Source organism: Ochotona princeps, chromosome 8 (assembly GCF_030435755.1).
Source record: "Ochotona princeps isolate mOchPri1 chromosome 8, mOchPri1.hap1, whole genome shotgun sequence".
In the NCBI taxonomy this organism is placed as follows: domain Eukaryota; kingdom Metazoa; phylum Chordata; class Mammalia; order Lagomorpha; family Ochotonidae; genus Ochotona; species Ochotona princeps.
In genome coordinates this window covers 14,517,022-14,543,773 of record NC_080839.1, presented here as the reverse complement: position 1 = coordinate 14,543,773, position 26,752 = coordinate 14,517,022, and the positions used below count along the sequence as shown (strand labels likewise).

At 56.2% G+C, this 26,752-nt stretch overlaps 2 protein-coding genes and 1 pseudogene across 2 annotated transcripts; all 3 read right to left on the bottom strand.

Moving 5' to 3' along the window:
* On the bottom strand, window positions 1–100 carry LOC118760728 (U6 spliceosomal RNA; annotated as a pseudogene).
* Window positions 101–4,923: 4,823 nt separating this feature from the next.
* On the bottom strand, window positions 4,924–16,554 carry LOC101533352 (PH and SEC7 domain-containing protein 4). The gene is made up of 14 exons (XM_058667638.1): window positions 16,344–16,554; window positions 15,529–15,916; window positions 13,107–13,283; window positions 12,590–12,670; window positions 12,320–12,432; window positions 12,044–12,102; window positions 11,797–11,886; window positions 11,042–11,085; window positions 10,541–10,701; window positions 9,434–9,504; window positions 9,169–9,332; window positions 8,616–8,760; window positions 8,281–8,424; window positions 4,924–6,973 (listed from the first exon to the last, which is right to left on the bottom strand). The coding sequence occupies exons 2-14, from the start codon at window positions 15,909–15,911 to the stop codon at window positions 6,716–6,718; spliced, it is 1,890 nt and encodes a 629-aa protein (XP_058523621.1). The 5' UTR covers window positions 15,912–15,916; window positions 16,344–16,554; the 3' UTR covers window positions 4,924–6,715.
* LOC131481053 (PH and SEC7 domain-containing protein 4-like) lies at window positions 16,547–25,851 on the bottom strand. The gene is made up of 3 exons (XM_058668318.1): window positions 25,719–25,851; window positions 18,091–19,187; window positions 16,547–16,786 (listed from the first exon to the last, which is right to left on the bottom strand). The coding sequence occupies exons 2-3, from the start codon at window positions 19,075–19,077 to the stop codon at window positions 16,547–16,549; spliced, it is 1,227 nt and encodes a 408-aa protein (XP_058524301.1). The 5' UTR covers window positions 19,078–19,187; window positions 25,719–25,851.
* Between the last annotated feature and the right edge of the window lie 901 nt (window positions 25,852–26,752).

The following is a 26,752-nucleotide window of genomic DNA, read 5'->3' as shown; positions in this document are numbered from 1 at the left end:
AAATAAATAAAGAGATAAAAAATGTTATTCTTGTGCAGGGGCCATGCTAATCTTCTCTGTGTTGTTTCAGTTTTAGTATATGTGCTGCCGAAGCGAGCACGAGATCAAAAATGTTGTTACAGGATTTCAGACAATATTTGCCAAGTCCCTGTGCCCGTCCTGGGCCCATCTCTTCCATCCCTTTCTAACCACGGGGCAGCTGCTAGGAAAACTAATTGGAAGCCCTAAACCTTGGGCCTGAACGTACGATCTTCCCTCTGCTCTCCTGTGCACCTATGTCCCAGGGAGGGACAAAGAGGGTAGCAGGTAAGGGAGAATCCAAGCATCAGCCTCTCACCCCATCCTAACCACTCTCTCTGGCCTTGTCCCACCCCAATCCCAGGCCTGGCCCCAGACTCACTGAAGAGCAGCGGAAGGCCTCCGCCTCTCTCTGAATCACCTCTTTGTTCACTCACCTGGACCTGCAAACAAACCCTAATCTCCCTTCTCTGCCTTTGCTTCCCGCCTGGATCCAGCCTGCCCTCACCCAGTGCTCTGACTACAGCCCCCTGGGATGGGAGGGACTGGAAGGAAAAGAGTGCTCAGTGGAGAGAGAGATAAAAGGCATGGAAAGTAGGGGTGCAGGGAGCCAGGAGTGTGCATGGAGTGTCCCCAGACTCTGAGTTTCAACACTCATGGTGAAGGTGATAACAGAGGCCTTGGGACAGGTCTCAACACCACTGTCCCCTCTGCCCGTACAAGTTTCTACTTGGAAGATGAAAGATGGAAATCCAATGATGTGTATGCGTGCTGGGGGTGGTGGGGAAAGAGTGTGTCCCATGGGAGGGAGAGGGAGGAAGGGCTGGGGTGGGGAAGCCTGCCTGGGGAGGGAGTGTTGGGGAGGGACGTGCAGACCCAGGCCAGGGCTCAGGGCCCATCTGAGCATGTCGCCGCTAAGGAGGCGCGGAGGCGGGGGAGGGGAGGGCGGGGAGGTGAATAAATAATAGGAAATAAAACTTCATGAAGCAGAAAATAAAAGGCAGATTATACAGATGTGGCAATTTGAAGGATCATTGCCTCTGTCCTCTTTTTAACTGCTGCATCTGGAGTTTTGAAGCCGCTTATCCCCACCCTCCCTCTGCCAGGTCCCCGCCTGGCTGGAGGCCCCCGTGGGGCTAAGGCACGCGTGGGGACAGCACCTCAAACGCGGCCCGCTGCCGGTGGCATGTCCTAAGCTCACAGATGGCTGGCTGCCGGGGTCAAGAGTGGCAGGGTGGGTTGAGGACACAAGGCATGGCTGTGACCAGGGCAGGGGGAGAGTGAGGGAGAGCAAGAGGAGGGTTGTGGAGAGTGGGTGGGCAGGATGGGAATGTGGGAACCAGCCTGGAAGGTCAGGAATTGGGCTGGGGGCTTTGCGTCAGGCACCAGGAAGGGGATCCCTTCTCCTCTCTCCCCCGCCAAAAAAGCATGCAGAGGATTATCAACTGGGGTCTTAAGCCTGGGTCTGCAGCTTCTGTCTCTTCTTCATCAAAATTCATTTGTTAAGCCTCAATTTGACACTGTGCCAGGTGCTATATAAACAGACATGGTCCCTGCCCTTAAGGAATTTCCAGCCTAAGACACACACACACACACACACACACACACACACACACCACACACACACACAAATGCACACACACACACACACACATTTTGTTTATTTTGCTTTAAATATTAATGTATTCCCCACCTCATTCCAGGAGGATTTGAGACAGCTCACAGGAAATGCATGTGATACATTAGCAAGACACAAATGAGAAATTAAACATCCGAGCTACAGAAATCATACCAAGGCAGTGTAAGTGGGTCTGAGGCCACAGCAGCATGGAGCTGAGCCTGTGGGTCCTGCGTCTCTTGGTGGCCGAGTGGAAGGCTCATCAAGGCCACGACCATGGCTTGGTTATAGAGGAGATTGCCCTGGTGTGCCTCTTTGAAAGGAGTGGACAGGGCATCACAGGATCATTAGCAGAAAGAGGGGGCTCAGGTCTGGGGCAGGTGGCACCAGGTCAGTCTTGCAGGTACTAAAATTAAGCATATCCAGGCTGAGTCTCCAGGAGGCACATCTTACACATGACCCAGACTCCAGATCTAGAAATACGAGTTGAACATTAGGGGATATTTCCCAAGAGATATACTGCAAGCCCTAATCCGCCAGGTAAGAACCCCTGCAGTTCTACTCTGTGGGAGGACTGAGGTCACGGTGGGAGGAGTAACAGGGGATAACACAGAGGTGGCACTGTGGCATAGCATCTTAAACCTTCACGCACGGCACTGACACCCCAACTGGGCACTGGTTCAAGTCCTGGCTGCTGCACTGCTGATCCAGCTCCTACTAATGTGTTTGGGAAGCTGGTAGAAGATGGCCTGGCCTGGGTGTTTGGGTCTCTGTGCCCATATGAGAGCCAGAGTCAGCACTGGTGTGATCGCAGGAAGGGGCAGGAAGGCCACAGGGAGGCGGGGCGTGTGATGTTGGTTGGTCTCTCCCTATCACCCCTGTCTCCTGACCACCCAGAGTCTCTTAGCAGCCCATCCCTGTCCCCAGCCTCTGAGTGACCTTCCTTCCCAAAGAGGAACTCTGATTGCCTTCTTTGCCCTAGCAACAGGTCAGACATGGGCATGCAGCCCCAACGGAAGGCTGCTTAGAGGGACTCCCACTCTGCAGTTTGGAATCTGCAGGAAGCAGAGAGTTCTCTGTTGGAGACTTGCACCCAGAAGGAGGATCTCGGGAACTGCTGGGGTCACCTGGGAACCACTGGGTTTGTTTTTTGCTTCCTAGGCCTGGCAAGTGGAGCCTCAGACAGGCCAGGGAGAACCAGGGCCCTGGAGCCGGTTACAAACCTGGGCTCAGCATCACCTGACCCCAACACAGCATCCTTTTCTGCTAAAGCCCACTTGTGCTCAGACTGCGTATGGGCAACTTCAGGCGGAAATTGCACTTCCAAATAGGAAAGCGTGCTTGAGGGCAGAACCCAAGCTGGAGCCCAGCGAAGGCAGGAAGGGTGCCCGCCTGAGTGCAGCAGGGCTGTGTACTAATAGTTAACCTCGCCAGACTCTACTGTGCCAGACATTGTTCTCAGGGATGTTTACCTGTGTGACTTCACCTGCTCCTCACGCAGTTCCTGTGAGGTAAGCAGGGCTATTATGTCCCATTTTAGAGAGAAACAAACTGAAGCAAAGAGCCTAATTGGCACGCAATCAGTCCCAGACACTCCAACTCCATGATCTGGCCATGCTGCGACCAGGTCATGCTGGACCTGGGTGCAGGTTCAGGCAGGTCACACAGCTGGCCAAAGTCAAAGGTAGCTGAGAAGGAGGGGGTCTGAAGGCTGAGCCATTGGACCTGATGATGTCAGGAGCTCTGGGGCTGATGTTGCCGGGAAGGGTGGAAGCCCGTGTGTAAGGAATGAACGAAACCCAGGTATGAGTGGGAACAAAGTTGAGAGAAGGAAAGAACTGGTGCAGACACACACCCTGGGGGGTCTTCCTGGGAAGCCTACAAGGGAGGAAAGCGCAGGGGTAGAGGGCAAGTTCAGGAACCCCTGCGGAAAAGAGGCCCCTGGCAGAACTGGAGGTGGTGCTTAGGTGCAGGGAGGGCAGGCCCTTCAGTCACAGGCCTGCAGATTGCGCCTGTTCTGGCACCGAAGGCCAAAAGGAATAGAACAGGGGAAGGCATCTGCAGGTCCCACAGTTGGGACACAGACACACAGGAGCACTGTGCGGGCAGCTGTTGGCAAAGCGCAGGGAGGCAAGGGGGCTTGAGAGATGGGTGAGGGTGAGGGGAGTCTGCTAGAAACCGTAGTGCAGCTGTGAGCACGCACCTCGGGGTGGGGCAGGAGGGCCTGGGATGGGGGAAGGAGTGACCATGTTGTCCACGGTTCCACACCACTGCCCTTTTCTCCCCCCACTCCATTTTTCTTCTTCTTTATTTTGAAATGATTTTGAGATTTACATGGAAGTTGCACCAGTAGCACAGCGCATTTCCAGGCCCTCATCTTAGTCTGACCCCACCTCTTGGCATTACATACTCATTTCACCTCCTCAGCAAAATGCCCTAGGCTGGTTCTGGTGCAAGGGGCAGGGGAGTGTGCTGTTCTGTATTACGATCTGTACCGCACGTTAGCAAGAAGCAAGACGCTGCAGCTGTGGCTGCCTTCCAAGTCCTCACAGACCTGGCCTCAGCCCAGCCGCCACTACCCCCGCAAACGTGTGCCCAACTCCAGAAGACCCTGAGCCCCCCAACTGTGATATGTTCATCTTGCCCAAAGTGACCTGCAGCTCCCCTGCCCCTCAAAGCAATGGTCATCATGCAGGCCCAGGGCTCTGCACCCAGGGAGACAGCTGAGCAGTCTGGAAACGCCCTGGTCATGGCTGCCTCAGCTGCATGGCAGTTCTGCAAAGAGAAAGAACATTCTAAGGGTGGAGACCAGGTGACACATTGATCTGGAATAGCTTCACCTGTCCCATCCTGGGACTGAGCCTGGGCTCACTCAGCAGCCTCACCTAGACCAGCCCTGAGGGCTGCAGGAAGAGGTTGGCATCCCAACCCTTTGCTTAGGAGAGGTTTCTCCACAAAGTGGTGGAGGGTCTAGGCTGAACCACAGTGGATCCAGGGAAGTGGAAGGTTCTGGTTCGGGTGCTGGATGGCACAGGGGCGCAGACGCACTTTCTGTCTGCAGCGGCACACCTGAGCAGCACAAAATAGGAATATGCAAGCCCGCCCCCCAGTGGTCATATATCACAACTGCAGCCTTGAAAACCCAGTCTCCATTTCCCAAAATACCCTCCCAGCAGGTGCCTGACGAGGTTGCACAGCTAGCATTATTGGGCCCGGCAGGCTTCAGCAGTGAAGGGAATGTCCTGTTCCCACATGAGAAAAGGCGTATAGGAAGTGTCACACACGTATACAGAAAGACCACCACATTTTATTCCGGTTTTAGGTGTTTGGCCCAGCAGTTAAGGTACTGGTTAGGCTGCCCATCTCCCACATCTGAGAGCTCAGGTTAGATTCCTGATTCTGGATTCCTGTGACTGTGCACCCCGGGAGGTAGCAGGTGATGGCTCAAGTGGTCGGGTTCCTGTCACCCACGTTAGAGACCTGGATGGAGGACTGAGCTCCCCAGCCCCGGTCTGGCTCAGCCCTCACCACCGTAGGGTATTGAGGGGCAGTGAACCAGCAGATGGGAGTTCCCTCGCAAATAAATAAATAAAAATAACACACGTCCAGGGAGGTTCTGGGACCTGGTCCAGGCCACCTGACCTCATTAACCTCAGCTCACATCCATCCACCTGTATCAAGTGAGACCACTGGCTCCATCCCACAGTGGTTGCTAATTGTTGTGACCCATTAGTTGCTCCAGGAGCCTTGCACGCATCTGTCCTCCTCTGCACAGACTGGCCGCATGACATGCCTTTGCAGTGAGCACCCCAGCCAAGGCAAGTCACAGGGAAGCAACAGGCAGGACCATCCTCACACACAACCCCTCATATCTGGTCCGTAACTGGGACTCTGACATTCTTGTGGAAGACACCAGTGGCTCATGAGGAAGTGATCCTGAGGTCCCGTCTGGCTTGGACAGGCCATCACTGTGTACCTCGTGTTTTCACATATACACGGACATAGGGGGCAAAGGAGCCTGCAGACTGCTCCCTCTGCCTGTCTCATACACACACATCCTTCCTCATGGCTTCTGTGTACTGTGCAGCCGTGGGGACAGTGCAGTCCCAGGCCCCAGGGCTGGTTCTAAACATTATGGGGGTGGATGGCTAGGGGTAAGAGGGTGGCCCAGGAGGAAGGCTGAGGGAGGCCGTGCGTCACGGGGCAGCAGCCACCATGGAGGCCCCTCTTGGCCAGCAGCCTCCTCTCCAGGACACACTTGGCTGAACAGACACAATGGAGGCTGCTCCCTGCAGCCCAGACTCCTTCCCACAAGCTCACGTCCCCGGAACCTCCCCCTACCACACACACACACACATACACACACACACACACACACACTCTCCCCCTAGAGAACAGGTCCAGCTGGGAGGCAGCCAGAGGGCAGGAGCAGGAGACTGACCAGCGCAGGGCTGCCAAAGCCCTTGGAGCCCACCCATGGCAGGAATGCAGCCTTAAGGGCAGGGGTGCATGGTGGGGGGGTCTCACACAGCGCACTTGTCTAGCTCTTGCCTGCTTTCCATCCCACACATCCCTCCAAGGCTGGTGCTCCCCTGCCCCTCAAAGCAATGGTCATCATGCAGGCCCAGGGCTCTGCACCCAGGGAAACACCTCTCTGATCTGGGAGACAAAGCCACTGCATCCCGGACAGAGGCCCTGGCCCCTGGGCTGGGCTCCGCTCTGCTAGCTAGCAGCAACTGGATCTGTGGGGCAGAAACAGCTACTCCCTGTGCATGCCTCCATAACTGGTGGATTCTGGCTCACCCTGGGTTGGCACACATGTTCCACACAGATGCGGCAGCAGGGACATGGGCGGCCATGAAAGGCAGCTGTCCCAACCAGTTCCATACCACAAGGCTGGTCCCCCACCCCAGGGTGCCCATGAAATAAGGCCACTCTGGATTCTGGGGGGTACAAGGATGATTGTCCCAAGAGGGAGCCAAGTCTTGGACTTCCCTCTGCCTTGGGAGCAGCCAGGAGACGGGTCGGGGCTGGCAGCACCCGGGCAGTTCACGGGCATCAGGCTCCACCCCAAAGGTTTCACAGCTGGTTGCGGTTCCGTTTTGGGATGATCTTCCGGTAGGTTCTACGCTCAGAGATGTTGCGCTTCACCTTGGCTGTGGTGGGGGCCTCCTCCTGGTGCAGGGACGGGCTGGAGTGGGACTTCTTCAGGCTGGGTTTGGGTTCCCGGACACCAGTAGCTTCCTTCCCCAGCTGCTCCTCCCACAGCGCCAGGTCTCCCTCTGGGCATCGCAGCCGGGCCACCAGCAGCTGCACATACGTCTCGTAGCGGGTTTTCTGCAACACACAGGCATGCCACCCTCCTTCTCAGCCCCATGCCAGCTCCAGGGGGCCCACAGGAGGCTGACCTCCCCATGGTGCAACTCCCAGATGTTAAGAAGCCCCAGGGACCATGACTGCTACAGAAGGAAGCTGGGTGCCTGGACCCTATAACACCACACACGCCAACCCCAGCCTACTCTGTCAGCAACCCCTTGCTGTTGTGATCAATGTTTCTAGACCATGTTACATTCCAGATGTGACATGATGCGCCACCATTCCACCTGCCACCAGTGTGGCACTGAGCCTGGATGCAGTGCCATCGGGCACTAACAGACTGAATCCTTACAGCTCTGTGCTGAATGTCCTCACACACTACATACAGAGGCCTCCCTCTGCCACCGCCATCTACAGGGGGATGCCCCAGGACCCCCCTCCAACCTCCACTGGGCTCCTATAACTCTGAATAGTACATCCCATACAGACCTGCAGCGCAAACCATTACTGCCAGTTTGCAAGGAAGGAAATGAGGCTGGTGGAGAGCTAATGACTGCTAACAGTCCTGGCGGGGCAGTGGGGCAAGTCCACAGCCACAGACCTGGCCCAGCAAGCCAAGGCAGATGAACCAGGCCCTTGAAGGCTGGCCAGACAGGAAAGTGGACCCAGTGAGCACAGGTAGCAAGCACAGGTGCCCCCTTCTGGTCTCAGAACCCTCCACACTCAAACGGCCTCTCAGCTACTCTAACTGCCCCCTGTCTGGGGTCTCAGGTCCCGGGTGATGGGATGTGTGCACCGAATGGGGGCCAAAGCCACACAACCAAGCAGTGTGGTCAGGCAGAGGACTAGGTGATAGAGGGCCCTCTGATGCTAAGGCTCTGGAGGCCTCGCCTCGGGTCAGACCAAACATGATGCAGGCAGGAGACTAGAGCTGCATGTGAGTGTTTGGACAAGAGGTTTGATGTCGCTGTGCCTGTGTCCTTGTCCCCTCTAAGGTGGCGATGGCAGTGCTTAGCCAAGAGGTGCTGGACAATGAAACGACCCATGCCAGTCATACAAACTCCATCGATACTACCTGTTAGCAGGTGGGTGGTCAGAGGGAATAATTCAGACAAAGAGCCCACTACACTCAGAAGGGTGGTGGTGGTGGAGAGCTATAAAAGTAACATCTCCTTCTGAGAGTTAGCAGAAAGGCAGCCGCCCCAGACCCCAGGGACAGGCGCCGAGGGACTGAGAGGTCCACTCACACTGGACAGGCACACACTCTCCGCCCCGGCAAGGATGCGGCGGCCACGAGAGGGCGGCAGGGGACGGGGCGGGCGCCTCACCTCGTGCTCCAGGTACTCCTTCCGCATGCGGTGCTCCTCCAGCTCCCGGCCGCGTCCCCGCCGTTCGGGCAGCTTCCTCTGCAGGTCCAGCAGGTCGTCGGAGGCAGCGTCCAGGCAGTTCTCATGGGATCGATGCTGCTCCTCCTGTGAGAAGGAGGCGGTGGAGGAAGCTGTCTCGGGGACCCCTCCTCCCAGGGCCCAGGTGAGTCAGGCTGCAGCCCTGCCCGACTCTCCCACTAGGGTCAGGTGTGCACTCCCCCAGTTCTCCCCTTTGGGTGCCCTTCCGCGGGTTCTCGGGCTGGGGTGCACACACCCATCACTCTGGGAGACCGTACCAGGGAGCTCTGGGCTGGGCCCATAGGCAGGATGGGCCGCACGAACCGGCGCTGGGAGCCCACGGCGGCGGGGAAGGGAGGTGCTGAGTGCGTGGCTGCGGCCAGGTTGATGCGTGCGATCCAGGAACTCATCTCCTTGGCCGTGCTGTGAGACAGAGGCGGCCATGGGTCCCCGGGGTCACCGAGTGGGTATTAGCATCCCCCACCCACCCACCCACACACCTATGGCCTTCAAGAGCCAGCAGCCTGGTCACCTGCTTTGTGAAGTTACTGGACTTCTGCCCTGGATCAACAAGGAAAACGCAGGAAGGCAGAAAGCTTTCAAACTACCCTCCTGGAACCCTGCCTTCCTCAAGGGCAGGCTAGGTGGAGGCTGCTGGATGCAGAAACCGGGAAGAGGAGGAGCAGGAAGCACCCAAGGCCCCCAACATCCACTCCCAGCTGTGTGTTCTAGAAGCTCCAGGACCAGACTGGCAGGACCCCAGGAAGTGGTGCTGGGACCAAGACAGGGGCATTTAAGGCCAGCTCCTCTCCCCACCCTCCGGGGACTCACGGTGCCTGGAAGAGGTAGAGGCGCCAGTCTGCTGTGCGCAGCTGGAAGACGTGAGGCTTCTTGGTGTAATGGGTAGCTGGAGTGGCCAGCGAGTGGTGCACCCCCACGGGCTCATCCACCATCTGCCCCAGTAGGCTGTCCCCATCCAGGCACTGGCTGTCTCCCTGCACAGGGCACAGGGAGCTCTCAGGGAGGAAGAGATCACCAACTGCCCAGCCACCCTCCCTCCAGGTTCCTCCCCACCCCCCATCCATCACTGTCCTACCTTCAGGAAGTAGAGAACCATCCCTCGTAGTAACGTATGGAACATCTTCCAGCCGCGCTTGCCCCAAGGTGCTGCTCCAGGAGCAAAGTATGAGAGTGGGTGCTGGCACCCACATCTGCATCCAGGCCCACACAACTGTGGGTCCAGCCCTCACCCAAGTGCCCCAGGATGTACACACACACACACTACACACCAACACAAGAAATTACAGACTCCACACGGGTCGGGGTGTCCCCTCAGGGGGAACCAAACCGGTCTATATGTGAACATGGATGTTCACAGACCGTTGGCAACCCAAATACATGACTGTAACCCATGTGCAAACACCCCCCCCCCCCCACACACACACACACACTCTCTCTTCCACTCAGGTACCCTTCTGGGCCTGTGGGATGATCTCATTGTATCCATCTAGAGAGGCCCAAGGGCTCAGCTCCCAGCCTTGGGGTGTCTCCCTGTGCACCCCACACAGCACCAGCAGCCCACCTCCGCTCCCCTTCCTGTGCTGTCCTCGTGTGCTCAGACTTGACCTGACTCCCTCCTGTCACTGCCAGGGGCTCTGCCTCGGCCCCTGCGGCTTCTCACAGCCATGCCAGTTCCTTCCTGATAAAGCTGTGATTTCCCAATTGGATGCTGAGGTCCCTGCCCTGGCTACGCTGCTGCCCAGCTCAAAAGCACCCCCAACTCCTTCCACATTCCCTGGGTGCTGAGACAACTCTGCCTGCTGTTTTCTCTGTGGCAGATACTCCGTGCCCAAGTTCAAAAATCCAGACCCTCAGCATCTCCCCGGAAACCTTCCCGGTCCCTGTCCCCCTACCCAGCTCCTCAACAAAAGTAGACACCCCATGCCCAGACGCAACACAGCCCTCCTGGCACGTCCAGCTCTTTCCACGTAGGATCCCAGGCATGCCTGTGCCTTGCCTACCCCCTCCCCGACCCAGGGGCGGCAAGGGGGTTCTGAGGGCCCAGGAATAACCAAGAGCCTTACACAACACCTTGTCCATGGGGGTCCCACTTCAGGATTTGTCCCTGCCCATGGGCTGGCCCGGGTCCTGGAGTGGCACAGCGCTCTATGTCCCGCCCTGTTCTCAGGCAGCATGCACTCACTCTTCTTGCCATCTGCATCATGATGCATCTTTCGTGCCAGGATGCCTTGCTTGTAGGTGGGCACCATGGTGTCCTGGGTCAGCTGAAGGAAGGGGTTGCCCATCTTGCCAGCTGGGGGAGATGGCTGCACCTTCTCGGGTCTGGCTGAGTGCTCGTCATCCCTGGATGCATCAGAAAATCAAACTGGGTGCTGACTGGACACAGAAGTACTGGGAGGTACCTGTGACCCCAAGACCTCAGCATTGTCTCTCTTGCCAGGGAGCCACATCCCAGGACCTTCTAAAAGGAGTCTCCCCAATTCAAAGCCAATCTGTCCACTCTTGGACATGCTGTTCACCAACCCCCTTGCTACTCCTGCCCCCTTCCCCATCCACTACTTCTGGCTCTGCCCCACTCAAAGCGAGCCTTGTCCAGCCAGGGTTCTCGGTGGGTGACGGTGAGGACAGGCCCAGCACAGGGGCTAGGAGACTGGGAAGAGAGGGGAAGGCGGTTCTCACTCACATGGCCCACTCAAGCTTCTCACTTCGGATAGACCAGTAGAGGGCCTGAAACAGAAGCAGATGAGGGAGAAGGATACTGAGGGCTGGGGGTTGGTGGACAGGGATGGGGAACCTCAACCCACAGTCTGGTATAGGTAGGAGAGATGCATATGTCCTCCCAGTTCCCCCAGTATAGCTGCCCCTCCATCATGCATCCATCCACCTATCCTAAGCCATCCATTCATCCATCATCTAGCCCATCCAGCATTCATCCATCCATCCATGTATCCATCTAAACATTCAACCATCCATCATCCATATATCCATGCATTCATCTGTTGATCTGTTCATCTGTCCATCCATCCATAACCCACCCATTCATCCATCCATCCATTCAAGCATGCATGCAGTGCCTAACACAGTGCCTGGCACACAGTGGTATCCAGTAGGTCCAATAAATGTTCACTGCTCATGCAGTACATGCTGCCGTGAAGCTTGGTTCTCCATCCCCTCTGAGAACCAACACCCCTCACCTGGAAACCCTAATAAAACACCATTGGAGCCCCAGCCTGAGAGATTCTGATGCAGCAGGTCCAATATGGGGACCTAGACATTTGCACAGCTGACAAGCTCAAAGATGTCAGATGCTGCCAGCCAGGAGCCCCATGGTCAGCAGGCAGCCCTGGCCTAGTAGGGGTGTTTCTGGCAGGGCAAGGCCTCAGCTCCGTATCCCCACCACCACCACCACTTTCTTGGAGTCCCAAGCCCAGCAGGTACCTTCAGCAGCTCCTTTGGGAAGTTGCCACCATCTCGCAGGCCATGCAAGTTGGTTACGAATTCCTGGCAGCTCATGCTCTTGCCGATGTTCTGTGTGGCCAGGGAGAGAAGTGGGACAGCTGATTGAACAGCCCCAGCTGGCTGCTCCATTTCACCCGGGCTCTAGTCTTCTCTCCCCCGCACCCCCAAGTCACAGCCCCCGGCCCAGCTCCCACCTGGGATCCCACGGGCTCTGCCCCTTCCTCACCTGTCCATGCAGGTCCGTGTTCAGGAGCATGATTGCACAGGTCAAGGTGTGTACGGAATCTGCCCGAGAGAGACAAGAGCTCAGACAGCACTGAGGTCCAGACTCCCCGGGACAAGCAGGTGAGTCCCTGCAGTTTCTCCATGAACCCCGACCACGCTCCCAACAGCCACTGCCCAGTGAACTCCTGAATGGGCACAGGACAGTCCCATGCCTTCCCACTCGCAGGTCCTCCCCGAACCTCCCTGGCTCTGCTCCCTAGGGCTGACCCCTCTCTACCTGCTGAGGGGAAGAGGCCGGGATTGCAGTAATGGAAGCGTTTGGAGAACTGGTAGAGGACTCGCTCCCGCTCCTGGGTCTCCCCACTCAGCACCAGGGCCTGGAGGAAACCCCTGCCAGGAGGGTGAGGGTCAAAGGGTGGGCCTGGCTGGCAGACCCCTGGAAGACCCCAGCCTCTTCCCTTCCTCCCTCTCAGCCAGTTAGATTCAAGCCTTGGGGGTTGTCCCTGCCCCACAGCCATCCCTGCCCAAGAGGGTCTGAGGGTTTTACCGAAGGGCACGGTCCAGGCTCTGGCCTCCAAACTGGAAGAAGTTCAAGTACGCCTCAGCCACGGCCCTGCTGAAGTCATTGCTGGCAGGAGAGATGGGGATGAGGCTGATGCCCTGAGGTTGTGCTAGAGTCCCCAGGGCAGGAACACATCAAGGGATCGATGTATGGGGTGGGAACCACTTAGGCAGAAAGGGGCAGAAAGGGGCAGAAAGGGGCAGAAAGCGGCAGGGGAAGAGGGGTCTGGTCTGTCCCTGGCAACCCCATCACTGCTGAATGGGAAGGACCGGGGGAGTCTGGGTGGGTAAGGCAGATGGGCATAGGGATCCAGGCTGCAGAGAGGCAGAGGCAGGGCAGGCATTGGGATGGGAGCGGGCCCAGTGCAAGGTGGCAATGGCGCTGGAGTAAGGATGGGACACAGGACAAGGGAAGGGAGAGGCGGACAGGAGAGGCTACCCACCGGCAGCTCCTCTCTGTCCTGCCTTAGCCTGCAGCCAGGCCCAGGCTCAAAGCCCCTTACTTCTTCTGCAGGTACGCAGCCACTTCCGACTTCCGGAAGCCCTCCAGGTGGAAGAGACGGGAGGCCAAGTTGGAGGCCACCTTGTCGGTCGTGACACCATTGGCCAGTTTGTCTCCAGCCAGCGGCCCCCGGCCTTCCTCTGGGGACTGTGCTTGGGACATGGGGCTCTCTGTAGGCCTGCAAGAGTCATTGGTAGCCCATGAAGGGTACGCTAGCAAGGGTTCTGTGTCAAGTATCCTGGCAGCCTCGGCTGGAAGGGTAGGGGGTGTGGTGGAGGCCTGCAGAGCTCAGGGTCACACCTGGAGCTCCGGAGCCTTTGAATGATGGCCTGGCCATCCCTGGTGCTTCCCTGGGGGTTCTGACTCTAAGGTTCACCAAGGTTCCTCCAGGCAGCCTCCACCTGACTACTGGCTCCCCTTGCAACATCACATCCAGGTGTGGTGTGTCTGTTACCCATGATGAATATCTGATGTCCAAGCCAGCACATCTGGGGAGAATTGTACGGGGAAGCAAAAGTCACGGTAACAAAGCAACAGGTCCAGCAGCTAAGATGCCATTTGGGGTGCCTGCATTGCATGTTGGAACACCTGGGTTGGAGTCCCAGCTCCTTTGCTCCAGCTTTGCGCTCATGTACTTGAGTCCCTGCCGCCCCCGTGGGAGACCCAGACTGAGACCCCGGCTCCGAGCTTCAGCCTGCTGCAGCCCTGGTTTCTGGGGGCCCTTGGGGAGTGAACCAGCAGATGGGAGGGGGGAAACCTCTGTCTCCTCTTTTCAAATAAAATAAATAAAATGTGAAGAGAAGTACTTAGATCACCAACAGGTGAAGAAGTCCTGAACTACATTTTAGAGAATGACAGTTAAGACTGCCCCATCCTGTGTCGAGGGCCTGGGGACAACGCGCACCTGCAGCTCTCAGTTCCAGCTTCATGTTAATGCAGAGCTTCGGAGAGGCTGCATTGCTGGGGGTCCCTGCTGCCCACGCAGGAGGCCTGGACCAAGTTCCCAGGTCGCAGCTTTGGCTTCAGCCCAGCCCCAGTCACTGAAGGGTTTTAGGTGGCAAACCAGTGAATAAGAATTCTCTGTCCTTCTTTATCTCCCTGTCTCTTACCTCTCAAATAGGTACATAAATAAAGTGATTCAACATATAACTAAGTCACTCATATTTAGGTAAGGAAACACTTTGGCAGGAAAAAAAAAATCACCATGCAGACACAAATTCACATGGCATTGTATATTTTAAATGTCATTTGCATGGGATACTAATTATCTCTCTGTATGTAACTATACGAACAGGAAGATATCAGGGTCATGATGTATTTAAATGACCTTTTTTAATCTCACTGAAAGTCAGGCTTGAAGGTAAGCAGTCTCATCAGGGCCAGCAAGCTCACGCTGGGAAAATTAAACCTCTCCCACTGTGTTCAATATGAGATTCGGAAAACTCACTTCCCTCTGATGCAGTGTCACACCTGCGGAGTTGGGCAGGTGAGCAAAAGTCATCGCACGAGGACAGCAGTCTCCAGGAGACAGACACACTCAGGCCTCCATCAACGCTTTCTCCTCTTGAGGCTACACTAAGTCCACAGTTTGGGAGAAACCTGAGGCAAACTAACTGAAGTTGCAAACTCAACAAATTTTTTTTTTTTAATGTACGGTTCTCACTTTAGCTGAGTTTACTTACTTAGGTTCTGGGTTGGATGAACTAACTTTTCATAAAATGAACCCTCCTTTTGTGGGCCCTGGGGCTCCTCTGAGCCATAAAGAAGATGCTGTTTTGGTTTCTTGGTCCTGAGTTGTTGTCTCTGTCAAGCAAGGATTAAGATGGGAGTGGGGTCATCCCATCACCCCTCCAGCTATTGTTCCTTTAGATCCATGACCTAAGCTATTGCCTGCTTCTAGAAGTCTCCTTGCTATGACCTCTGCTCAGCTAACCAGACAACCAAACTCGTTCTCATGTCAGAAATCACAGGAGCTAACAGGTGCAGGTACACCAGTTGGCCTGCTCCCACTTGCGGTTAAAACCCGAGATTACATAATCCTGTATGGAGCCCACGATCCAGTCCCTCAGAACCAACAAACCTCCCCTTGGTGAGATCTGTGCCAGGTTCTCTGGCGGATTATTCCAGGCAAACAGAGCAGGCTGTAATCACCATATCATCAGCTCTGCTCCTGCCCGCTGTCAGCCTGCCTTGCTCAACAGCCCCGTCTTGGGCACACAGCCCTTGTCAAATTCCCTGGGATGTGGCTGCGGACAGTCCTCCCTGTCTATTCTTGGGTTCCTGTGCCTTTAAACCTTCAGGTCATGGGACCCAAGTTTGATAAATAGCAGTATGTTAAGCCCTGATTGGTGTATCTCAGCTCCAACCCCACCAGGGAGAATTCTGGTCAGTAGCAATCAGAGAACCAGGGAGAGGAGACTCACCTTTCAACAGAGGTCAGGTGCTGGCTGGGTGGGGCGCCACCTCCAGCCTCTGCAGTCCTAACTGTGCCTTCACTCTTCACTTTCTCCTCTGGGTCCCGGACCTCCCCTGGCTCCACTCTCTCAGGAAGGCCTGGCTCTGCCGGCTTCGTGGTGTCCACGAGCAAAGCATGTGTGGTATCTGGCGTACACTTGGGCACAGGATCTGAGCTGCAGCGCTGGCGCTGTGGGCTGCCCTCTGGGGAAGACGTGATGCCAGGCCTGGGAGCGGGGCTTCTGCTGCTCTCAGACCCACAGCTGCTGGGCTGTGGCGAAGAGGCTCGGCTCCCCGAGGCGCTGGGGGACGTGGGGCAGGGAGCAGCCGGCTGTGGGCTTCCAACTTCCATGTCACCTGCCAAACAGCGGGCAGTGAGGAAGGCACAGGGGCAGGAGGAGGGCCTGGGCAGCCACCCTCAGAGGCTACCTCCCTGGGGCTCCTCCCCTGGAGCTGGGCAAGCACACCCTGTCCCCTGATCGCAGCAGTGACCGCTCCCACGCAGAGCCAGCGGCTCCCAGAGTTGCAGCCTGAGGCCTCGGGACTTCTGCAGAGACCCATCAGACCCAGACAGATGTGAGAACCACTGGGCCTTTGGCATGCTGCTATGTTGATTCTGCACACCACAGAAACAACAGCAGGAACCCACCCCAAATCTCTGGCTCCGAGATGATACAATGAGCTCCCCAGTGACACCTTCACATTCAAGAATGAGCTCTGGTCCCATTCGAAATTCCAAAACCTCCCACAACCCTATTTGCCCCATGCCCATGTTGAATTTCACCTGGTTCCTGAAAAATTGGCACCTGGGGCTGGGAGGGACTCTCTTCCGTCTGCCAGCTCTCAGGCCTGGGTGGGTCCTATTGAGAGAGGTGTGATAGTTTCTGTGAGTTCTGGAGATACTAAGCAGTTCCTGGGGGGTGAGGGGAGACTTCTGGGAGAACACCCCCTCAACGCAGTACGTGGACTCCAGCCTGAGCCTTGCGTTCAGAAGAACAATGCCACAGAGGACCTCCCACCCAAGCATGCTGGGTCTGAGCCCTGGGAATCAGGGCTTTCCCAGGTGGATAAGGTGGAGTGGAGAGAAGCGAAGTGACTTGCCCAAGGTTGCACAGGATGTGAGGCAGGGCTGAAGTCGGATGCGAAGCTTGCTGGCTCCCAAGACAATCCTTCGTCCACACTGGGTGCTGCTGGGAAGTCAGGGCCCAGTTGGTCCCTGAGAGAAGTCTGAGACAGAGACAGAGAGAGGAGGGGCGATTTGGCCAGAGGCAACCTGCTCCCAGCCCTTTCCCACACCCTCCCCTCACAATTTGCCTGCACCACCCTGGCCCATGGGGAGCAGCTTAAGGAGTGTCTTAGGGAGGACTGAGGACCCTTGGCCCTGGGCTAGGTCGCCTCTGCCACCACAGAATGCAGCCAATTCCAATGATTCACCTGAGCACCCTGGGGCACCGGGGCAGGGTCCTGGGAGAATACACCTGCCCAGGACAGAGCCCTAAGCACCCGACCTGGGGTCCCCCTTTAGGATGACAGCTCCCCGGGCGTGCTGGTGTCCAGTAGAGATTACAAAGTTACCTCTTGTGCTGCCATCTTGAACCTTATCTCCCCAGGCAGCCTTCTCTGGGAAAACTGTCCCACTTTCTCCTGGAATGCCTTCTCCCCTGCTGCTCTCAGGGAGCCCCGCTGTTGTCCCAGGGATGCTGTCTGGGGACTCTGGCCAGGGGCAGGACCACCAGGGAATGAGGCAGAATTTAACAAAGTCTGCCCGGGCCCAGCACAATAATGTAGCGGTTAAAATCCTCGCCTTGAACGCATCAGGATCCCACGTGGGTACCGGTTCTAATCCTGGCAGCCCTGCTTCCCATCCAGCTCCCTGCCTGTGGCCTGGGAAAGCAGTCAAGGATAGTCCAAAGTTTTGGGACCCTGCACCCGTGTGGGAGACCTGGAAGTGGCTTTGGATTGGCTGAACTCCAGCCATTGCGGCTGCTTGGGGGGTGAACCATCGGATGGAAGATCTTCCACTTTGTCTTTCCTCCTCTCTGTATATCTGCATTTCCAATAAAAATAAATAAAGCTTAAAAAAAAAGTCTGCCCATCTTTCCAGGGAGCAGATGATGGGACTGCCAAACAGACCTCTCTTTGCAAGGGTCACAGGTCGCTCCTGTTGGCTGGCAATGCCCTGCTGCCAAAGGAGGGGGGGAACGAGTGTGGGGGGGAGCGGGGGCACAGCCTGGGTGCCCTGCAGCTGGATGAGCCACTTATTCTCCGAAAGGATCCTGTGGAGCTTGCGGCGGGTGGGGGTGGGGGGGACTTAGGGCTTTAATTGTCAGTGAGGTTGGCAGACATCAGCACCTCTGTATGATTTCCTGTTATACTGAAGGTGACCCTAGGTCTGATTTTCTGCTCTGTTACCCAACAGTTACGAGGACGCCCCCATCATCAGAAAAGCATGTTTGAGGTCTGGGAGCCCCTGAGGTGCCCGGGTTGGGTGGAGGGTGGGGTTGGGTGCTGGTTCCCAGAGTGTGGCTTACCTGATCTTCCTCCCAGCCAGAAGGCACTGCAGGGGTGTCTCCCTGGGCGGAGGCCTCCAAGGAGTAACAGGTGTGCAGCTTGTAGGTGGGCACAGGGAATGGAGGCGTGCAGTGCCCACTGCGATCAGTGGGCTCATCTTCCAAGTCCAGCTCACTCCCCAGCTCCCAAGCTGCTGTCCCTCCTGCAGGGGGCAGCCCCAGGGCTCCCAGGGCTCCCAGGGCTCCCAGGGCTCCCAGGGCTTCCAGGGTCCCCAGGCCCTTGGGCTCAGCGTTTTCATCCACAGCGGCTGTGGCATCAATGGCTGGGAACTCCCAGGAGAAGCCCTCTCTGGAAGCACCGGCCTCTGAGTCAGGGCTCTCCAGGAACAGGGGGTTGTCAAAAAACAAGCTCTCCTCTTCCTCACCCCACTCAGGGGAGGCATCTGGGGTTCCTGCCTTCGGCCATGCCTGCTTCTCCTCCTCCTCTGGTCCGCTGCTGTCTTCTCCCGAGTCCTCCTGGATGGCAGGACTGGGGTGCAAGTCCGTGGTCCCTGGGAACTCTGCAGGGGTTGTAGGCAGGCAGCACTTCAGTTCAGCCCTGAGCCCTTCGGTCTTCTCCAACTCCTCCTCCAGGTCCAGGACGCACATCTGGGCCTGCAGGATGCCTGCCCAGAACACCACTTGTGTGGACGAGCTCTGGTTGTGCTGAGGGCTTCCTAGAGGATGGTCACTGTTCCCAGGCAGTCCCGGGGATGCTGCAGCCATTGGCCTGGGCTCATCCTGGGAGGAGCAGCTTCCCAGGTGGGTGGGCCCCATGTCCTCGGAGCTGCAGGGAAGTGCATGGTGCCTGGTGGCTTCAGGAAGGTCCAAAGCCGGGGTGGTGTGGTTCTCGGAAGGTTTGGGAGGATCCAGAGAGCATTCTCCTGAGTGGGGCTGCGGGTCCTCACCCAAACAAAAGTCGAGCAATTCCACAGTTTGAGGGGCGTCTGGGACTCGGTCATCACCCATGGTCCAGAGAGTGAGGATGCTTGGGAACCCCTTGTAGGGTCAGCTGTCACAATCCCATCGCACAAACTAGGGCAACTACAGGGGGTAGGGACCAGCAATCCACATCTACCCTGGAAATTGCCAAAGCAGATAGATGCAGGTTAGGAAAGGGCACTCATGGCTCTTGACTGGAGTGACGGTGGTGCTACAGAGTCCACGGCTAAGACGCCCCAGGACCTCAGTTTCAACAATGTACCTTCTCTCCACCCCGCCCCACAACACCCCTTTTGTTGGCTACAGGTGTCTCCGGGAGCTTAACTAAAAAGAACAAGCAGGTCAAACCAAAAATCAGACTAGTGGCCTCAAGAGATTCTCTTACTGGCTTGGGGAAGCAGCCACTAGCTGGGAATGCCAGCACATAAACCGTGGTGAGCCAGACACATTCAAACCAGAGGCCAGGAGAGTGAAGTGGATTTGTGGGAGAAGACAGCATCCTGGTGAGACAGGGCACAGCCTGCCTGCCTTGTATCTACCAACCCAGGTTTCTGGGCTTGGGCCTGCCTCCAGCATGAGTCAGGGTTCTATGCAAGCTGGCATCTTGGTTCAAGTGGGAGCAGAAAGGGACTCTCCACTAAACTCAGCCCCAACCTCGTGGAGGGAGAATATTTCGGCCCCTACTGCCTACCCCTCCACCCCCGGGCAGGCCCCAGTCTGCCCAGGACTACACACCCACATGAGCACTGTGGGTGGGTGCTTATCAGATGCAGGCTAGTCAAATGCACAGCACACCTCTCCCACCAAGCTTGGACTGTGACATGCCTGTCACTCACAATGACCCTGTCTCCCCAGAAATACTGGCTTGTTTTGACCTAATGGATGCTGTGAAACTTGTTTAGCCTGTTTCCTTGTTGATGCCTGCTGTCAGAGGTGCAGGGTTGGGTACACAGTCCTGGGCTGATGTTCAGTTGCAGTGATAAGTCTGTGTACCACTTTGAGTCCTTGCTGCCCTGCTTCCAATCTAGCTCCCTGCCAACACATCCAAGAAGAGACAGGAAGATGGCTCAAGTGCTTGGCCTCTCCATGTGGGAGACCTGGATTGAATTTCTGGCTCTTAGCTTCAGCCTGGTCTAGCCCTACCAGTCACAGGTATGTAGAGAATGAACCTGGCAATGGAAAGTCTCTGTCCTTCCCTCTCCATTGCTCTGCCTTTCAAATAAATCATTGCAACAAGTCCTAAAAGAAAGAGGACACAGGCCAACCCACAGCGTATTGTTTCCATTACTCATCACACCCCCCGGCTGCATCACCTCTTTCCTTATTTTCTCTCTGCCTGGCTCTTTTCACATACTCATGTCTATCTTAAAGAAAGTGTGTGCTTGGAGGCTGTGCTAAGACACCTGAGCCACCAAGATGGCTAATAAACACACATGCACACACTCTCAGCACATATCAGACATGACTCCTGCATGCACACAGATGGTTAGAAAAGCCGTCCTCAACCACTGCTTAGCTAACCTCATGCCCAGCGGGTGAGCAGGACACCTGCTGCATTGCTGACTCACAGTCAATGAAACTGAAGCCAGAGTTCGGCCTAAGGCTCCATAGCTGCTGAGACAGGCCCTGCTCTGCCCTACTCTGTTTTCCAAGAGCACCAGCCTCCCTCGACCACTAAGCTTGGTTCTGAGGCCGGAGTGCAGGGGAGGGTCTAGACCTCTAGGCTGTGGGTGATGGCCTGGCCTGGCATATGGGACCTCAACCAGCAGATGCTACAGAATAGTAGGAAATAAAAATGAATCATAAAGGGACAGCTCCCAGCAGCAGAAGGCTTGGGCTGAATGAGAGCCCGCCCTACCATTTCTAGCTGAATGAACCTATGAGTTGCCTCAGCCCCTGGGGACCACCCCTCCGAGAAGAACCGGGAGATAACCATGGCAATTCTTGTCCAGCCTACCACTGCTAGACACTAACAGGTAACCCCCCAGCGGTCTCAAACCAAGGCCAAGTGGCAACCACCTTTGTCATCCAGAAAATACAGCTCGAGAGAGAAACAAGTTAGGACTAGCATACGGGCAGGTCTTCACACACAGTCATCAAATCTTCATAAAATGCCTCTGGATTTTCACCCTCCCTGTCCCAACTCTACCTTGCTTGCTTTCTGGCAAATAAGAACCTGAATGTTTTAGACCCCCCCCCCCGGAAAGGCCCCCAACCACCCTCGGGGCTCTTGTGTCCTTCATGATAACCTCCCCAAAAGGTCACTTTCCTAAACAGCAGGGTCAGGTATGTGTCCAATCTTCTGTTTGAAGCTCTGATCCAAAGGACTTGATCCGTTGATCCTGCCTTCCAACCTCCTCCTATATCTTTCTCCAACTGTTGCCATCCCACCTTCACACACCTTAGAAGCCACCTGTCCACCCAGCTCCTTCCCTCCCACCCCCAGAGCCCAGGTTGAAAACTTACAAAGGCCACACACTAAGTCAAGACCTGCTCGTCTAACCAGGTACCCATTGTCAGAGCTCAGAAGTCTCTGGGTAACAGGCCTACAAAAAGCCCTGCCAGACCCCTGGGCCTCACCCCTCAGGCCTGACTGTTGCAAAAGGATGGTGGGGAATGGGAAGATGTCTCTGTTCAGCAGACCAGGTGGGGGTGAGGAGAAGTACCTGGTGTACAGGTATCCCACAGGGCAGCCCCAGCTCCAGAGACTGCCTCCTTCCCAGTCGCCAGTTCCTGCCTATCTCTTGCCTGTTAAGCTCAGCTCTCTTGGCATCCAGCTGGCTCCCTCCTAGCCATGAGTTCTTGTCATCCATTCCCACAATCGGCACACATTGTATCTGAGTGTGTGCCAGCCTCTTTTCCCTGTGGGCGTCAGAGCCTTTTTCCAGGATGACATCAACTCACTATCTCATCAGTGAGTCCACTGGATGGGAAAAGTTCATGCACTAATAATACGTGTGGGGGCAGGGCCGGTCGGCAAGGGTGCCCCACGTTATGTCACAGGACAAGGAGTTCCCACACGTCTCTCTTTGCACACAAGCATTTCAGAAGCAACTATGTATTTATGGGCATACAGGGAGGCACATGCTTGTGGACTATGCTTAGACAACAAAGACGCACTGAATTTGCCTTATCAGAAGAAGCCCAGTGTCCCTTGCCAGGTTCAGTGGGAAGCTGCTACAACTTCCCAGAGCACAAGAAAGCAGAGCTCGGGGTCCTGAGAAGCTTTAGAAAGCCTTGAGGGCCTGGGACAGGGAGAGGATAGCAGGCATTGGGAGGCGATGGGTGTTAGGGGCTGGTCACCATCAGATACGTGCTGCAAAATGGCATTTCCACCAGTGACAGACCACCCACAGCTTGGGGACCACACTCTCCAGCTTAGGTATATGGCAGGTGACAGGCTGGACTTAAGTAGCCTCCAGAATGTTCACCCAACAATACGAGGGATGCACTGCTCAAAAGGCAGCTCGTTTTGTTATTAAACAACGCATGACTGTGCTTGGTGAGACACGAGGCGTGTGTGGCCTGGCTGTGGCATAATTCTGTAAACCAGCTCAACTCCACCTGTCTGCGTGCCCTCCCTCACTCTGGGACTTCACAGCACCCATTCCAGGGTTTACACACAGGGTTCCATTGTGCCTGGAATGTGAGTGTTGAGTGGGTAGGTTGTTCTGTGTGCTTCTTATTCACAATTGGATCTCACTGGTCAAATGCTGAATGACATAGAACCCCAATAGCACTGATGAGGCTCTGGGAGTAGGGGTGTTTCCTGTCATCCTTCAGTTCAAGTGAATTAGCAAGTTAGGGACCAGCCTTGAGTGGTGATTCATGTACACCCGGGAGACATCCAGGTTTCTGGAGGTTGGTGGGAGGTAGTCACATTTACCTCACAGGCCGTATGCTATCACAGCACACAGCTTCCTCATGGGGTTGCCAAATTTTGCAAATAGTCATATAAAAGGCTTGAGATCCAAGGCACAGGGCTTATTCTGTGTTTATTGGAAAATCAAGCGTAACTGGACCTTTCCTATAATCCAGCAGCCCAGCCCATGGATGCCCGTGGTGTGCCCATTAGACAGTCTAACAGAGCTCATCTGTTGGGCCAGCCACCCCACACATGGCACAGGTGGTTGTACCCCATTCTTTTTTTTTTAAGACTTATTTTTATTTTTATTGGAAAGTCAGATATACAGAGAGAAGGAGAGAAAGAGAGGAAGATCTTCCATCCGCTGATTCACTTCCCAAATGGCTGCAATGGCCGGAGTTGAGCCAATCTGAAGCCAGGAGTCCAGAGACTTTTCTGGGTCTCCCATACAGGCCACAAGCAGGGAGCTGGATGAGAAGCGGGGCTGCTGGGATTAGAACTGGCGCCCATATAGGATCCCAGCATGTGCAAGGTGAGGCCTTTAACTTCTGGGCTACCTGCTGAGCCCATTGCATCCTCTGCTTACAAAGAAGAAAGTGGGGCTGAGACAGTGGCACATCAAACAATCCTCCATCTATAGCGCTGGCATCCCATATGGGTACCGGTTTGCCTTGGCTGCTCCACTTCTAACCCAGCTCCCTATTTATGGATTGGGAAAGCAATGGAGAATAGCCCAGAGTTCTTGGGCCTTGCACAAGCAAGGGAAACCCAGAGGAAACTCCTGGCTCCTGGCTTTGGTAGTAAGTGCAGAGCGGGGATCTCCAGGGCACCACACTTCTCCCACCCACAGATCAACTGTCACAGGCATTCACAATTTTCTTATGAAACAGAGATACTGTTATCTGCTTGGTTCTGTCCGAGGTGGCACCCTAGGTTTGTCAAAAGAAGGGGAAAGCAGAGGCAACAGATGGGCCAGATGGAGAGAAGATGAACCTGCTTGGCAGTCTGACCAAGGTCTAGACAGACTGGGACCAGTCACCCTGTGAGCCAAACACCTCCTCCTTCAAGGAGGCCCAGTGCTGCGGGGACAGTGCTCCACCACAACAGCCCCAGTGGTCACTTAGGGAACACTGGCATCATGTGTGTGAGCAGGTCCTCTCCTCCCTTATCCTGGCCAGCAGGGCAGCTCCACCAGGCACCTGGCTGAGGACAGTCTTACCCATGAAGGGCCAAGGGTGGATACAGCCTTGGTTTCCTGGAAGTAGGATGGTACCTGGTAGTCACAAGTGGGCCAGGAATGGGGCAGCAAAGCCCAAGTCTAATGAATGCATCTGGAATTGTCCTGCTTTAATCTCTCTGTCTCAACCCCTGGTGTTTAACAACTGCAAACAAACAAGCAAGCTAGCATCCTTTCTAAGGGCTAGGCCCATCCCACGCCCTTTGCTTTCAGCTTCCTGGAGGTGTCCTCCCATGCAGAGGCCGTCGCTTTTCCAGCTCCTCTCTCTCCCCTAGTTTCCAGACTTAGCAAGCTTTGGGTTCTTCCTCTCACATGGAAAAAAAAAAAAAAAAAAAAAAAAAAAGCACCAAGATTCCTGGCCTGGCCGGGACTTTGGGCTGGGATGGTATTGGAGGGGGTGATTGTCCTGGGGCCTGTAGGGATAGATGTGTCACTGAGGACAGCACCCCTGCCTTAACTGGAACAGGAGCAGGGTGAGAGAACAGGCGAGGGCAGCCCCACATCCTGCCCACAAGGAGGAGCGGGAGGCCGCGGCGCATAGAAGACCACAGAGAAAGAGGCTGAGCACCCGCTGGTGAGGCCAGCTGAGGCTCAGGCAGGCAGCTGAGAGGCTGGGGCTGCGGGAGACAGGGCGGTGGGGTGGTCCAGACAAAGGGACCCCCAGGGAGCAACTGCTGCCGCGGGGGAAGGGAAAGGAGTACTGGGAAGCTCAGGCCAGGCGGGCTGGGCCTCTCTCCCAGGAAGCCCAGCATCCCATTTCCTATCCCTGGGACCTGAGCCTTATCTCCTTATCGACTGAGCCCCGCCCACCTGGGGCCATTTCTGCAAGCCCCGACAAGAGGTGTATTTCCTGTCAGCTGACCACAGCCCGCCTCTCTCTCTCTCTCTCTCTCTCTCTCTCTCTCTCTCTCTCTCTCTCTCTCCAGCCTTCCAGCAATCAAGTGACTCCATCCACCGTGTTTAAACGCCTAAATCAAGCAGATGAGGGGAAGGGGAAGGGTTGAGGGCTTGCCTCCAGAGCCGACAATGTAAACTAGTGGGCCCGATACACTTCCCCCAAAGGATTCCCAAGGCCTACCAGGAGGACAGGCCTAAAGGGCAGCTAAGAGGGCAGGGAGAGTCCCTTTGCTAAATCAGAGCCTCCCCTGTCGCTGGAAGCTAGGATCCCCTAGTGGCGGATTCAGGTCCAGCGGCACAGACCCCATCCAAAGCTGCCCAATCGGGCCACGCACCTGGCCCTCCCTCCCCCAGGAGCCCAGCAGAGGCGTCCCCGGCAGGCAGGGTCCGCTGAGGCTCTGAGGGTGAGGAAGGGGGTGTTCATGGAAGGAAATCAAACCCAGGCCAGGCGGGCAGAGGACAGCCTGGCGGAAGGAAGGAAGGGGAAGAAGGCCAGTGCCCAAGCGAGGCCAGGCCCACGCATGGGCATGCGCGGTAGGCGCACAGGGCACGCCTAGAGACCCGGCCTCCATCCTGCCCACTAGTTTGTGGCCGTTCCCGACTCTCCTTGTCATCTGCTCGTCCCAGGTCCCTCCAAGCCCCACTCCATCCCAGGTCCACCGCACTCACCTCCAAAGGAGGCCCCAAAAGGGATGAGTTGGCCCCGAGGTTCCACCTCTGAGCACTTCCTGCTGCACTCTCTGTCTGCCCCGAAAATGTGGCGGCTGGAGCTTCCTACTTCCGCTCGCCCCAACCACGGTGACACACACCCCTTCTGCTACCCGCTGCCGCCTCCCCAGTACCTCACACTTCCTGCCCACAAGATGAGGGCCACTGCGCCTGGGTCCCCGGCCCCGAGCTGGAGCCTCAACCCTGTGAGTGCAGCCCAGAGAGAACCTGCCCGTTCAGCAAAGGGGCCAGCCAGGGAGACGGAAGGGGGAAGGTGGCAGCCTGGAGTGTGAGCAGGACCCTGCAGCCCACTCCCTGTCTGCTGTGGGCCATCTGGGGGTGACAGCATGCCCCCACGGCATCTCATCAGCCTTCTGGTCCACCCCAGGAAACCTGGACACAAGATCCAAGACTGGAAATAGGCTCAGAGAGCCCAAGCCACTGCCTCTGGGTGGCCCAGCAGCGAGATCCCAGAGCCAGGGTGAGAACACAGAGGCTCTCCCTCCAAGCATGGGTCATGGTATATAGGAGGACCTTGCCCAGACTGTTCTCACTGCTGGCTTCTCCCCCTACACCACCTACTTCTCCAGTCTGAGCTCCTACCAGCCACTTGGTTGAGACCCAGGGGGACCCCAACCCCAACTGTGTCCTCCTCCTCCACCTGCATGCCTATGACAGTCATGCCTTCAGAGCAGTCCAGCCCAGCCAGTCATAGTCCCTCTGCAGCCCGAAGAGGAGTCGGGGAGCCCCACACCCCTTTTTTCAGCCACACTATGGGCACCCGGCTTTCTGCACTTTTTAGGGCTCCAGGACTGGCGTGGCTGCCTTCTCTGTTTAGCATTAACTACCTGACTGCCCTAGACTGAGGGTGGAGGCTGCACTGACACTATCGGTCACTTGCCCTCTTGCAGGTGTGACTCTGGGCTGGGCTGCAGGGAGACATGGAGGCGGGTCCCAGCAGGGGTCGAAGGCCAGAAGCCACATGTGGACAAGGC